The 13,804-nt window shown below is 39.3% G+C and overlaps 1 protein-coding gene across 2 annotated transcripts in view; it reads left to right on the top strand.

Annotated features, from left to right (window-relative positions):
* Positions 1 to 13,804, top strand: part of MED12L (mediator complex subunit 12L) — a 271,105-nt gene that overhangs the window by 40,363 nt on the left and 216,938 nt on the right. For both annotated transcript variants that reach the window (XM_089509038.1, XM_089509039.1), the window contains exons 9-10: positions 6,941 to 7,040; positions 7,833 to 7,969. In XM_089509038.1, the coding sequence (XP_089365164.1) occupies positions 6,941 to 7,040; positions 7,833 to 7,969 (237 nt within the window). The remainder of the gene's footprint in view (positions 1 to 6,940; positions 7,041 to 7,832; positions 7,970 to 13,804) is intronic.

Raw genomic sequence — 13,804 nt, 5'->3', positions numbered from 1 at the left:
CCTAAAAATCCTGTATGTGCATTTATTGTAAGTGTGGATTTGCCAATTTTTTGTTTGGAGGGAAATGTTATTATATGGAGGAAGGACAAATTACTATGGGAGGGCAGAAAGAATAGGCAAAATACTGGGCATTGAGTTTTGCTTTCTAAGAATGTCAGTTTTCATATAAAGTCTACTCCTCTTGGCTGTGGAGGTGGGATCCCACCAAATGTTACCCACACACTCTGCAGCAAAGGTGGAAAAAGTATGGCATGTAGGCTGCCTCTAGCTTGGGGGATTTTGGGGCCCTCCCCAAAGAGTATGTGTTTGGCCAAATTTTAGTCCAAACCACTAAAAAAAACCCTCACCTTAACAGCCCGTGAAATATAGCTGTTCAGGTCCCCTTTTCATCCCTCCTATTGCAAATTCCCCAAAGCTGAGAAATCAACTGTATTTCCACCAGATCCCGGAAGTGGAAGTGATGTTACTTTACTGGGAGTGATGTGTGGCCCATGGGAAAAGAGTGGCTTCCATAATTGTTTCAATTTCCTATCTGCTCTATAGGGTGCTTTCAGATGAATCTTTAATTCTGTAACCACCCTGCCTCTTTCATAGAATTTTACAAGGAGCCAAGACCAGTTGTCCCCCACTTGTCCCCCAATCCTATCACACTACTTTCTGTGTCTTAGTAAAAAGATTTTTTTAAATGCACTTCACTGTTCCTTCAGTTTGTAGAAGTAGGGAGTCTTCGCTTTGGAAGCAACCTGAATCTCAAAACCCAGAGGGAACACTGCCTTGTTGACTAAGATTTCCAATGATGGGCAGTGTTTGACCTCAGGGCTCTGTACAACTTTTTGCCTGTCTTCATCATTACCAGAAGCTGAATTAACTTAAGTGAAATAGTAAGCACTGTAGCATAAAATATGAAAAATTTGCATAATTTATATGGGATAAACAATCCAAGGCTTTGTGAGGTTTTTGTTTTGTTTTGTTAAAGATGTTAAGTTTTAGCAGAAAATGCATTCTTAACATCAACGAATCTGTTCCCTTCAATTAAAGTAAGTGTGGAAATTCTTGCCAGCAAAGTCTCATCGTTTGGTGTCTAGGCAATGGCTCAGACAAGAACCTTACTCAGCGAGAATGTATTAATTGTAGGGGGCACTTCTGCATCATGTGGAATTGTTTTGCTTACTCAGTGTCTGTGAAGCAACTACTGGATATTATAATGCTCAAACTACCATAGAGGACTGTTTCTCTCCCTGTGTGTTGCTTCTACCTTTCCTCAAAATATAGAAAATGTGACTTTTCTAGAAAGGGCAGAACAATATAGGCATATCTCAGTTAACAATACCAGCATATCTCAGTTAACAAAGAAGCTCTTTTTTGTTGTTGTTGCATGCTTTCAAGTGTTTTCTGAGTTGTGTGCCTTCAAGTGGTTTCTGATACCAGCACTCCCAGCTATGTGAAGGACACCATGGACTTCCTGCAGAAAATACAACCCACCCACAACCTGCAGGAAATACCATCTTAGCCACTGTGGATGTGGAATTCCTGTACACCAACGTCCCAAAGAAGGATGGACTACAAACCATCAGGAACATCATTCCAATGGATACTTATCAGATCTAGCCACCAGTCAGTTTGTTCTCACACACAATTGCTTCACCTTTGGTAAAAATATACACCTTCAGGTTAATGGTACTGCCTTGGGCATGCTCATGCACCACAATATGCCAATATTTTCATAGCTGACCCAGAACAACGCCCCCTTAATTCCTGCACCCAGAAACTGCTCCTCTACCTGAAGTACATTGATTATATCTTCATAATTTGGATTCATGGAGAAGACTCATTCAAGACATTCCATCAGACATCAAATTCCTCACTTGCCTGGAAGACAATTTCATGGTCCAAAAGGTGGAAGAGGCAACAAGGGGGTCAGCTATTTTAGATCTGATCCTAACCAACAAGGATGACTTGGTTAATGGGGTGCAAGTGGTGGGATCCTTAGGTGGAAGCGACCATGTTCTCCTGGAGTTTGTTATACAATGGAGAGGAGAAGCCAGGCAGAGTCAGACACGCATCCTAGACTTTAGGAGAGCGGATTTCAGTAAACTTAGAGAAGTACTGAGGGCGATTCCATGGTCAGAAATACTAAAAGATAAAGGAGTTCAGGACGGATGGGACTTTCTCAAAAGGGAGATACTGAAGGCACAATTTCAAACAGTTCCAGTGAGAAAGAAAAACGGGAGGTGTCTCAAGAAACCAGGATGGATGACTAAGGAACTTTCAACAGAGCTAAGTTTGAAACGGAACATGTATAAGAAATGGAAAAAGGGGGAAATCATGAAAAAGGAATTCAAAGAAATAGCAGGCATGTGTAGGGGTAAAGTCAGAAAAGCTAAAGCGCAGAATGAACTCAGGCTTGCTAGAGAGGTTAAGAACAATAAAAAGAGCTTTTTTGGATATGTCCGCAGCAAGAGGAAGAAGAAGGAAACGGTAGGGCCACTGTGTGGAGAAGATGGCAAAATGCTAACAGGAGATAGAGAAAAGGCAGAATTACTCAACACCTTCTTTGCCTCAGTCTTCTCAGAAAAGGCAAAGGGTGCTCAACTTGAGGATAATGGAGCAGAAGACAGAATAGGGGAATTTCAGCACAGAATAAGTAAAGAGAAAGTAGAGGAACACCTTGTTAATCTAAATGAATTTAAGTCTCCGGGACCAGATGAACTCCATCCAAGGGTATTAAAAGAACTGGCAAAAGTAATATCGGAGCCATTGGCAATCATATTTGAAAAATCCTGGAGAACAGGAGAGATCCCAGCAGACTGGAGGAGGGCAAACGTTGTCCCCATCTTCAAAAAGGGGAAAAAAGAGGATCCCAACAATTATCGTCCAGTTAGTCTGACATCAGTTCTAGGAAAGATTCTGGAGCAAATCATTAAACAGAGAGTCTGTGAACATCTAGAAGGCAATGCCATAATCACAAAAAGTCAACATGGGTTTCAGAGAAACAAGTCATGCCAGACAAATCTAATCTCTTTCTTTGACAAAATTACCAGCTTGGTAGATGAAGGGAATGCTGTGGATATAGTATATCTTGATTTCAGTAAGGCCTTTGACAAGGTTTCCCATGACATTCTTGCAAACAAGCTTGTAAAATGTGGGCTAGACAAAGGAACTGTTAAATGGATCTGTAATTGGTTGACCGGCCGAACCCAAAGGGTGCTGAACAATGGCTCCTTTTCATCCTGGAGAGAAGTGACCAGTGGGGTCCCACAGGGCTCTGTCCTGGGCCCAGTGCTATTCAACATCTTTATCAATGACCTGGATGACAGAATTGGGAGCATACTTATCAAATTTGCAGATGACACCAAATTAGGGGGAATAGCTAATACCCCAGAGGACAGGCTCAAGATTCAAAATGACCTGAATAGACTAGAAAGCTGGGCCAAAGCTAACAAAATGAAATTCAACACAGAGAAATGTAAGGTATTGCACTTAGGGCGGAAAAATAAAATGCACAGATATAGGATGGGTGACACCTGGCTGAATGAAACTACGTGTGAAAGGGATCTAGGAGTCCAAGTAGACCACAAGTTGAACATGAGTGAACAGTGTGATGCGGCAGCTAAAAAGGCCAATGCTATTTTAGGCTGCATCAATAGAAGTATAGTGTCTAGATCAAGAGAAGTAATAGTGCCACTGTATTCTGCTTTGGTCAGGCCCCACCTAGAATATTGTGTCCAGTTCTGGGCGGCACAATTCAAAAAGGACATTGAGAAACTGGAGCGTGTCCAAAGGAGGGCGACAAAAATGGTGAAGGGTCTGGAGACCATGCCCTATGAGGAAGGACTTAGGGAGCTGGGGATGTTTAGCCTGGAGAAAAGAAGGTTAAGAGGTGATATGATAGCCCTGTTTAAATATTTGAAAGGATGTCATATTGAGGAGGGAGCAAGCTTGTTTTCTGCTGCTCCAGAGAACAGGACCCGGAACAATGGATGCAAGCTACAGGAAAAGAGATTCCACCTGAACATTAGGAGGAACTTCCTGACAGTAAGGGCTGTTCGGCAGTGGAATGCACTTCCTCGGAAGGTGATAGAGTCTCCTTCCTTGGAGGTCTTTAAACAGAGGCTGGATGGCCATCTGTCAGGGATGCTTTGATTTGGATTTCCTGCACGGCAGGGGGTTGGACTGGATGGCCCTAGTGGTCTCTTCCAACTCTACGATTCTATGATTCTATGATTCTATGATCAGAGTTTCAAGTTTCCACCCCACCATTAACTTCAGCCAGGAACTATCAACAGAACAAGTTCACTTTTTGGACACCACAGTACAGCTACAGAATGGAATGTAAGCACCACACTATATCACAGACCCACTGACTGCTACAAGGAATTACAAGAAGCATTTCTCAAACTACAGTACACATCACATGAAATACCCCTTCCCCATAAAAATAAAACAGGCAACCCTTCTACCCATAACTGATCTGTTACACAATAGGTTGAAGAGAGAAAATGACAGAAACCCACTAGCAGACACATACAACTCCTAACTGAGACCACTTGGACGCATCATCAATGAACTACAGCCCATTCTGGACAATAATGCTGCTCTTTCAAGGGCTCTTGGTGGCAGATTTTTAATCACCCACAGACATCCTCCAAATCTCAATCAGGTACTTACCAACAGGAGGACACACAACACAGATGTGGACACTTGTACAAAGCCTTGCCACAGTCCAAGATGACAATTCTGCCCACACATTTATTGAGGAAATATCACAAGACCTAATGTTATCACCCACAATATTAGGGGGATTTTTTCATGCTCATTCTCCAATGTCATTTATGCCATAAAATGTCAGCAATGCCCTTCAACACTCTACATTGGGCAAATAGGCCAGTCCCTGCGCCAGAGGATAAATGGACATAAATCAGACATTATGAATGGGAATACACAAAAAAGGATGGCAGAACGTTTCAGTCCCCCTGCCTCAGAACAGCAGTCTTTGAACAAAAGAACTACAAAGGAAAATTGGAAAAAGAAACAGCAGAATTGGAATTCATCCACAGACTACAGTCCATCAGCAAGGGATTGAATAATGATAATGGTTTCCTGACATACTCCACAAATTTCATTTATCTTATTCCCATCCTCATGGGGTTGCTCTTGACCTGTTCATCACATCACTCTCTGTTTCCCACATTCATTTATTCTCCTTATCTACAGGTTACATTCTCCATGGCCAGCCTCTTTCTTTCATTTAGCCTCAAAGGTGCTGCAACATCTCTCTGCATACTAAGGAGGTATAGATCACTATAGCACTATTTGGGCATCTTGTTAAAAGCCATGGTTGAGTGATATACAGAGTGAGTGAGGCAGGATACAGACTGCTTCTTTGAGGCGGTGTGTGCACCCGCCCCTTTCCCCTCCAGATTGGGGCCTGGGCAACCGCAGTGGCAGCCCCAGAGGCCCCAATCCGCCTCTTCTCCAGGCCTCAGGGAAGTGGCAAAATGCTGCTTCCCCACGGCCTGGAAAGGGGTGTCCTTGGGGCTTCATGCCCCAAGGACACCCCGACAGCTGCAGGGAAGAGGAAAAAGGGGCTGCTCGGCCCCTTTCTCTTCCGCATTGCTGCCGCTGCCTTTATATGGCCGCGCCAGCAATGTGTGCGGCAAAAAGGAGCTCTGTTTCAGAGCTCCTTCCCGTGATGCTGAAAGGGCGCCCCACGCACCATGCAGCATTGTGGGGATGTCATGCCTGCACCGCGCTGTTTGGCTGCAGCGCGGCCATGACATCATAATGGTGCCACCCGTGTATACAGGCCACTGCCATTATCATGCCGCCGCAATGTGCTAGGATTGCAGGGCGTGCGGTGGTACCGTTATCGGGCAACCCTAGCACATGTCCAGGCTGGCGCAAAGCGCCGATCTGAAAACTCCCTGAGTTGATCACCACACAGGTTATATGTTAGCATATCTTCACTACAGTTGACCCTTCTTATAGGCAGGCTTGCTTTCTGCGGCTTTGATCTTACATGGAAAGCAAGCCCCAGCAGAAATAATGGGGCATGTACTTGCGCTGTGCACTCCATGCTTTCAATTTTCTGTAGGACTTCACATATTTTACAACTGATATACTCTGCAGTATGTCCGTTGCCTCCTGTTTCAGTGCTCCTCTAAAAATGGTTGATGATAACATCACAAAATTGATAATTCCTTCTCCTCTCACATTTGTCCATCCATCTGTAAGTAGTGCAAGACACAGTGCTTCGTTGATTTTTCCTTGCACAGATTGCATTATGCGTTCATATTTTGACTCCAAAAGAGGCTTGCTCAAAGAATGTCAGCTGGAAAAATGGTATGATGATCTTAATAATTTCAAAGTTTTCTGCCAGTATGTAATTTCAGTTATTGAAAATGGTGTTCCAGAAGAATATATTGCTCTTGCAAGAGCTTGATCAATTTTTTCCTGATCTTCAGGTGTCATCTTGCCTACAAAATGCCTCTTGTTCTTGCATTGGAGAGTTCATTTTGTGATCCAGATTTGTCCTTACTCGGTGCACAGAAATGCACTCAGTGGTTCTCACTCAGTGCACAGAAATTAGAATAATCTGATAATGTACATAGTTTTTAGAAATGATTTAGCGAGTATATGAACACCTTGTCCTAAAGATATTATTCAACGTGCTAAAATAAAACTTTCCGTAATTGATTTTCTTCCTTTTCCCAATTTTTCAAAAAACAAAACAAAAAATTCTTTAGAAAAAAAATTGAAACACCCCCCTGATTTTTTCCTGTTTTCCCCCAGGCCTTCCCATCTCTAGCTACAGTTACTTATGGTATTGTTAGTTGTTGCTTCTTTCTCTCAGGAAACAAGATAAGTTTCAGAGAAATTGACACATGCTTGAGACTTGCTTTTCCCATCAACGATCATAATCAGGAATAAATCTTTTCAGGTTCGTGCAAAGATTTATGAGGTGGAACAGCAAATAAAACAAAGGGGTCATGCTGTGGAAGTGCGGTGGTCATTTGACAAATGCCAAGAATCAACTGCAGGTAGAGATCCAGATTTCAGTTAAAAAAACTACAAAAGCTTTAGTATAAGACCTCATTAGCCTGTACTTCAATGCATCATTCAGATACATTGACAGTGAATTAGACGCTTATTAAATATATTGGTTAAAATAATGTGAAATGCTTTCCAGTCCTGACCTCCTTGGAACTTGCATTTGTATTTTAATATTATTTCTAAAGTGATTATTTTGTATGTGTTTCTGCCAATGTTTTTGTCCCAGTTTTTATTTCAGAGCTAGTTCTGGTTCATATCTTATTCTTGTTTCATAGCTAGGATTAATGGAAACTGTTCTTCTGTGGCAGCACTGTTCACATACTTCCATTCAACTTGTGTTGTTCAAATACTTCCACACAAGTCATGTCCAAAATAACCTACATTTTTTGCAGTCATGTAGTGAGCTTTTGTTATTTCAGTCAAATATATGTTTGTGCTTAGATGTTTACTCACTTGATGCCTGCTAGAATTTTCATGTCACTAGAATATTACTACTGATGCAAAAACTCAAACTGAGATAAAATGGCAAAAATCATTTCTAAACATAATAGATTATCTTGGGGAAAAAAAAACAGGAAGAAACTAGTAGGGAGAAGTGGGTGGTATAATCAAAGCCTGAATACAAGTTAACACTACTCTTTGGTGTAAGTATCAAAACAAGAGGGTGCTACTACAGATTTTTTTTAAAAAAAAGCTTATTAGTTTCCTTGAGAAAATGGTCTAAAATGAATAAAAATTTCCTAAGGTTTCACATCATGATCTATTTTTCTTTCTACTAGGAGTTACTATAAGCCGGGTTTTGCATACATTGGAAGTGTTGGATAGGCATTGCTTTGATCGATCAGATTCTAGTAATTCAATGGAAAGTCTTTATCATAAGATTTTTTGGCCAAACCAGAACAAGGATAGCCAAGAGGTAATTGCTTTTTCCCTGTGTAAATTTATTATTAAAAATATTCCTTTACGCATTCTCTTCTTTTCCAACATGTTTAATAAAAGGTCTGTGTATCAGACCACCATACCAACATCTTGTCTGATTTTGAAATGTAAATATGTGCTGTGAATTACTTTGCATGTATATAGGTGTTTTAATGATATGTTAACCCATTAGAAAAACTGGCTTGCTACTCTCCACATCAAAACTTTGACATGTACTTTATTTGCCATAGTTGGAAAACATATGGGTTTAGGTCACTACACAATAGTAGCACTTGCATGCCACTGTAATTGTTTAAGCAGCATTCTGCAGAATCCAGGGATTTATAGTCTAGGAAATCACTTAAGCTCTCTAGAAGAGAATTCTAAATACCTCATAAAATTAGAAATAATAGGATTCCATAGGATGGAAACATGATTTTTATAATGTATAATTATGTAGTGTGAAAGAGACCACAGTAGTATTAAAATGAAATAGTTGCTGATGTAAATATATCCTACGTTATGGGTTGTTCTTTGTGGAATTCATTTAAAAAGGTTTGTTATGTTGAAATGCTACACTATTTGGCTTGATTTGCTACTCACCATTTTCATAATTTGTGTTATAAATGAGCAGGCAGGCATATTGATAAGCAATAATTTGCTGCTCTGCATATTCTGTTTTATTTAATCTCTCCCATTCCACATGAAATTTGGCTGATGGACATATGCAATGCACAAGTCATGTTCTTTTCCCTCCCACCTGCCCCAATCTGCACCATTACAATGTCTTTCTGTGCTCATGAAGACAGGAAATGATTGGTTTCTGTTCCATGTTCTGTTTAGCTGCTGTTTTTTTATGTTCACTGTCACTACAAATGCAATCTTAACTTACTTAATTTGTGGAAGTGGCTTAAAATCTGTGTGCTCATTTAATGCCTTTGGCTTGCAGATGACAGAACAAATGCTATATTTGTGTATCTGCTTATGTTGGCTCCAGTGACCACAATCTCCTGTGTTGTTAGCTTTTGTTAGCTGCAGAGGAAATAACAATTTTAGAATGTTTTAAAGCTACATTCCTTTGTCAACAGTCAGAAAACTATTCTTGTTTGGTTTATAGATAAGGCAATGTGATGCAGAGAATGCAATCCTGGTGCATGTCTGTTCAGAAGCAAATGCCACTGATTTTGGTGGCACTTCCAATGTAAATGAAACTTAATATCTAATGAAATAATGTTAATTCTTTGGCCTTTAATAAATAAGATATGATTGCAGGTACACACACATGATTTTGCATGCTTCTAGTGACTGCTGCTAACAGCTCAGTATCAATATACTAAGGTAAATATGTTAAGGATAGGACAGAATCTTCCTTAGCTCTTACTTTGTATATATAAAGCATTTGGAAAATTGTGTATGAGCCACTAGATGGCAGTTGTTTCTTTGTCATAAAAGAACTAGGTAAAAAGCTGCAATGTATTATTTCAGGAACTGTTAGTTATAACCAGTGTGTGGAAGTGAAACTTTTAAAAACATGTTATCCTGAACAGTGACAAGTCCATTAGAAAGCTAGGTATAAGGCCAAGTCTATGTTTATATAGCCTGTAAAAATATTTTGTTGATGCAATTTGGAAAATTAACTTCGTAGACATATTTTACACTTTTATGTAGAATGGAAGCTGTATATCCCTTTTAAACACTCCTGATAGATACTTGCATAAATGAGCTTAATTTTACCTGGTAGATACAGATGAATTTTCATTTTATTATTTGAAGTTTTTTTTTTTAAAATCCCCAGAATCAATTTACTCACCAAATGAATTCATGCCATATATACAATCAAACATCAGCCACAGTTTGTGATTTGGAGTTAAGCTGCAGTTCACAGCTTAGGTCCGTTTGGGATTTTTCTGTTTCTGTATTTCAGCCTTTCCTTAATGGCCATTTCATGTTGTGGGAGAACTGGCTTTGAAAGCTTTTTTTAAAAGAGATGCTATTAGTCTCTTGAGTAAAAAAAAGTTATTTATTTCAACTTTTCCCCTTTCCTGCTGTGTATTTACTAAAACAAGCCTTTGATGTTTTCCATTGATGCACATAATTTCAATTTTTAAAATTCTATTCTGACTCATCCCAGAGTAGTGAAAAGTTCAGTGCAATCAATAGCTCAGGTTTATTTAGCTTCTCAGAATCACTAGACAGATGCTGTTTGCAAAAGGTCATGTAGTTTATTTGTGAGTAAATCTAGTAGTGAGAAAAATATTTATAAGTGCTGCAGCACTGTTCTCCATAGTATAAGGGAGTATCTTTTTCTCCCCTTCTCAATTGCGAGAAGGTATTTCTTTGTGAGTCTCATTTTATGGGAAAGAAGTTGATAATATCTATTTGTTTGCTTATCACCAAATGGCTTGCTGTACTGCTGCCTACATACATCCACAGGAACAGTAAATGCTGTGACATACATTTGACCAAAGGAGGATAGTGGGGACAGAGCATATGAACACAGCTGTTGTTGAGTTCACACACAAAGATGGGTTCTTAATCTGGGATATGATATGCAAATATATATAGTTCATAGCTCGTATATTATATTTGCATCTGTGCTTTAGTAGTAGAGGCCAACATTCTTGTTACAGGAGATGCTTTGGTGAGACAGACTCATGGCCAAACAGTGAAAAGTGTGTTCTGTCCAGGCAAAAAGAAGCAGCTTCTGGTCACTTTGGAGGCATGGTGTTCAAACAATGCATGCCTCCAATGTGGCCCAAAGCTGCATTGACACCACACTCTGGTCCTATAGACCAGAGCAAAAAAGAGTGAGGATAATTCACCTCCTGGCAGCTCGGGTTGGGGCCAGTGGCAACATCTGCTTTTGGAGCAGGCTGTGCAATCAGTGCTGTCCCGATCTACTTGTGGCTGGAGCAGACTTGGGCCAGTCTTTTGCACCCATCTGCTCTGACCCATAGTTTTACTAATGAGAAACTGAGGGAAAGTAAGATTCTGAAGTAGTATTCTTTTTTTCTCAATTTATGTTTTCACCCTTCAGTTGTAAATGGTTAGTTGTCACTGGAATAAATAATCATAGCTCAATCAAGTGGAGTAAAGTAAATGAGACAAATTATATAATGCTTGATTGATAATTATTAAAATGTTATGTCTATCTTGTATGTTTGTTATTGTTGTACATCACTTTGAAATCTTCAAATACAAGCAGTTTATCATTCTTGAATGAATAAATGAATTAATGAACTAATAGATCAACAACTGACTACCTTCAAGTTTTTTTTAAGTGTATATTTTGATTTTGATTTTTTAACAACAATGTAAGCAATACAGATAGTTATTTCATTGATTCCTTATATATATTACAAACTTCCTTAGTTTCTTACCTTTCTACTTACATTGTGTATTTCTTATACACGATTTTGTTATATCAGATTTTTTATTATTTTCCCACTAATTCTACCCTGACCCATTTTCCTCATTACTTTTTCCCCTTTCCCTCCCATCTGTCCTATCCATTTATTCTCTATACTATTTCTTCATTTGGCATCTGTTAAGCAATTTTTTTGGTATTCTTTTCTACTCTATTTTCACAAAATGGTCTGTCTGGTATATATAGTCGATCTGTGATTAAATCGTAGAATCATAGAATCATAGAGTTGGAAGAGACCACAAGGGCCATCCAGTCCAACCCCCTGCCATGCACGAAATCTAAATCAAAGCATCCCCAGCAGATGGCAATCTAGCCTCTGCTTAAAGACCTCCAAGGAAGGAGACTCCACTACACTCTGAGGGAGTGTGTTCCAATGTCAAACTTCTCTTACTGTCAGGAAGTTCCTCCTAATGTTGAGGTGGAATCTCTTTTCCTGTAGTTTGCATCCATTGTTCCGGGCCCTGTTCTCTGGAGCAGCAGAGAAACAAATGTGTGTATAAATATGTATACACATCCGTTTCCCATTTAATCCCTTTTAGAAATGTTACCAAGTACATCGTTTGTTCACTTATATCTCTTCCAATCGTTCTCATTTGCTTGGTAAACTTACATAGGTGCAAGGTCTTGATACAATATATATATCTTCCATAAATCCTACGGTCTACATATACATTCAATGGTCTACATATATATTTTTTCTACATCAATATATAATCTTGGTAACTTGGTATATACATCTATTTGACTGTCATTGTTTAATTAATTGATCTAATTAGTTTACTTCCAAGTCCAGACCTAGAAATGTTTATTTCCATTGTTCTTTACAAAAAATTTTCAGCAGGACCCAATCTTTATATCATCCATCCATTTTCCATTTAAATACATTGTTAATCTGTCAAGCTCTAACATATCTAGACTTTTTCTTAACCAATCATCTATTAACCGAGTTTCTTTCTCTTTCCAAAACTTGGCATATACAATTCTGGCCACTGTTATTAAATACAGGATTATTTTCAGATGTTGTCTCTCTTCTTTATCTACAATCATGTTTAATAAGAAGCTCTCTGGTTTAAATTTTATCTTAATATGAAGAATTTTTTGTATCATTTCATGAATTTTTCCCCAATATGTAGTTGCTTTAGAGCAGGACCACCAAATGTTTTAAAAAGTTTCCAAATTTTTTGCACATTTCCAACACATTCCTTTTTCCTTTTTTTATTTTAGCCAATTTATTAGGTGAGAGGTACCATCTGTGGATCATTTTATACAAATTTTCCTTCATGTCCATTGATAAGGTCAGTTTTAAGTCCTGACCCCAGGCTTTTTCCCAATCTTGTAATTTAATCGCATGGCCAATATTCCGTGCCCATTTAATTGTGCATTCCTTAATCGTCTCCTGTTCCATTTCTCTTTGCAATAATACAGTGGGGCCTCCGCATACGCGGACTTTTTATAAGTGGCTTTGAGCGTGTGTGCTCAAGCCGCTGGGCGCGCGTGGGGTGGAAGGGGCGGCGTGTCCCATTCAGTTGAATGGGCGTGCGCACCCATTGCGCCGTGCACGCGCCCGTTGCACCCCGCGCACCTCTGCACCGCCGTGCACGAGCCCCATTGTTTACAATGGGGTTCGAGCATAGGCGGAAATCACCATACGCGGCGAGATCCGGAACGGATCCCCCGCGTATGGTGAGGTTCCACTGTAATTTGTAAAGTTTGGAGATAGTAGACTCATTAGATTTTAGTAAGATTGAGTCCAACTCATTTTCATTACTAGAGATTCCCTCTGAATTTAAATCTGTTTTGAATCTTTCTTTAATTTGAATATAGGGAAACCAGGAACAATTAAATCCATCATCTTCTAACCTTTTATTTGTCTTCAGGATTGGTATGTTATTTTTCCATTCAATTAGATCAGAGTATCGTACTGAAGTTTTGGTATCTGATGAAATTTCAATTTTCCGTGCTTCTTGTGGAGAAACCCAGCCTGGTATTTGTCTGTAGTATTTAGGTTTAATTTTATTCCAAACTGATAAAAGTGATTTCCTGTAAACCAAGTTTCCTTTATTTATTTTCCTTGATGGTATTCTAAGCCTCTAATCTGATCAGTTCATTCTTTCAAATCCAACTATTTAGTGTCCTCCAAACACAAATCCACCATTAGTCCACCATATTCAATCAAAAATTGCCTTGTTTAGGAGGACCTGCTAAATCCTCTTGCATCCAAAAATACTTAGTCGAAAATAAAAGTTGCTCCAAGTCCTCAAAATTCTGGGAATCAGATGCTGCTGCTAATATTAGTATTTTCCTAATTGCGTCCTTAATGATATTAATGTTGCCTTCGCAGCAGCTTCATTCAATTCGGTTCTAGTCAGCAGATCTAAGTGTGTTCCTCTGAGCACGTCTTCCATG

This window comes from Sceloporus occidentalis, unplaced genomic scaffold (assembly GCF_023333645.1).
Source record: "Sceloporus occidentalis isolate IW3139 unplaced genomic scaffold, rSceOcc1.0.p SCAF_2, whole genome shotgun sequence".
Classification (NCBI taxonomy): Eukaryota; Metazoa; Chordata; class Lepidosauria; order Squamata; family Phrynosomatidae; genus Sceloporus; species Sceloporus occidentalis.
This window is presented reverse-complemented; position numbering and strand designations above follow the sequence as displayed.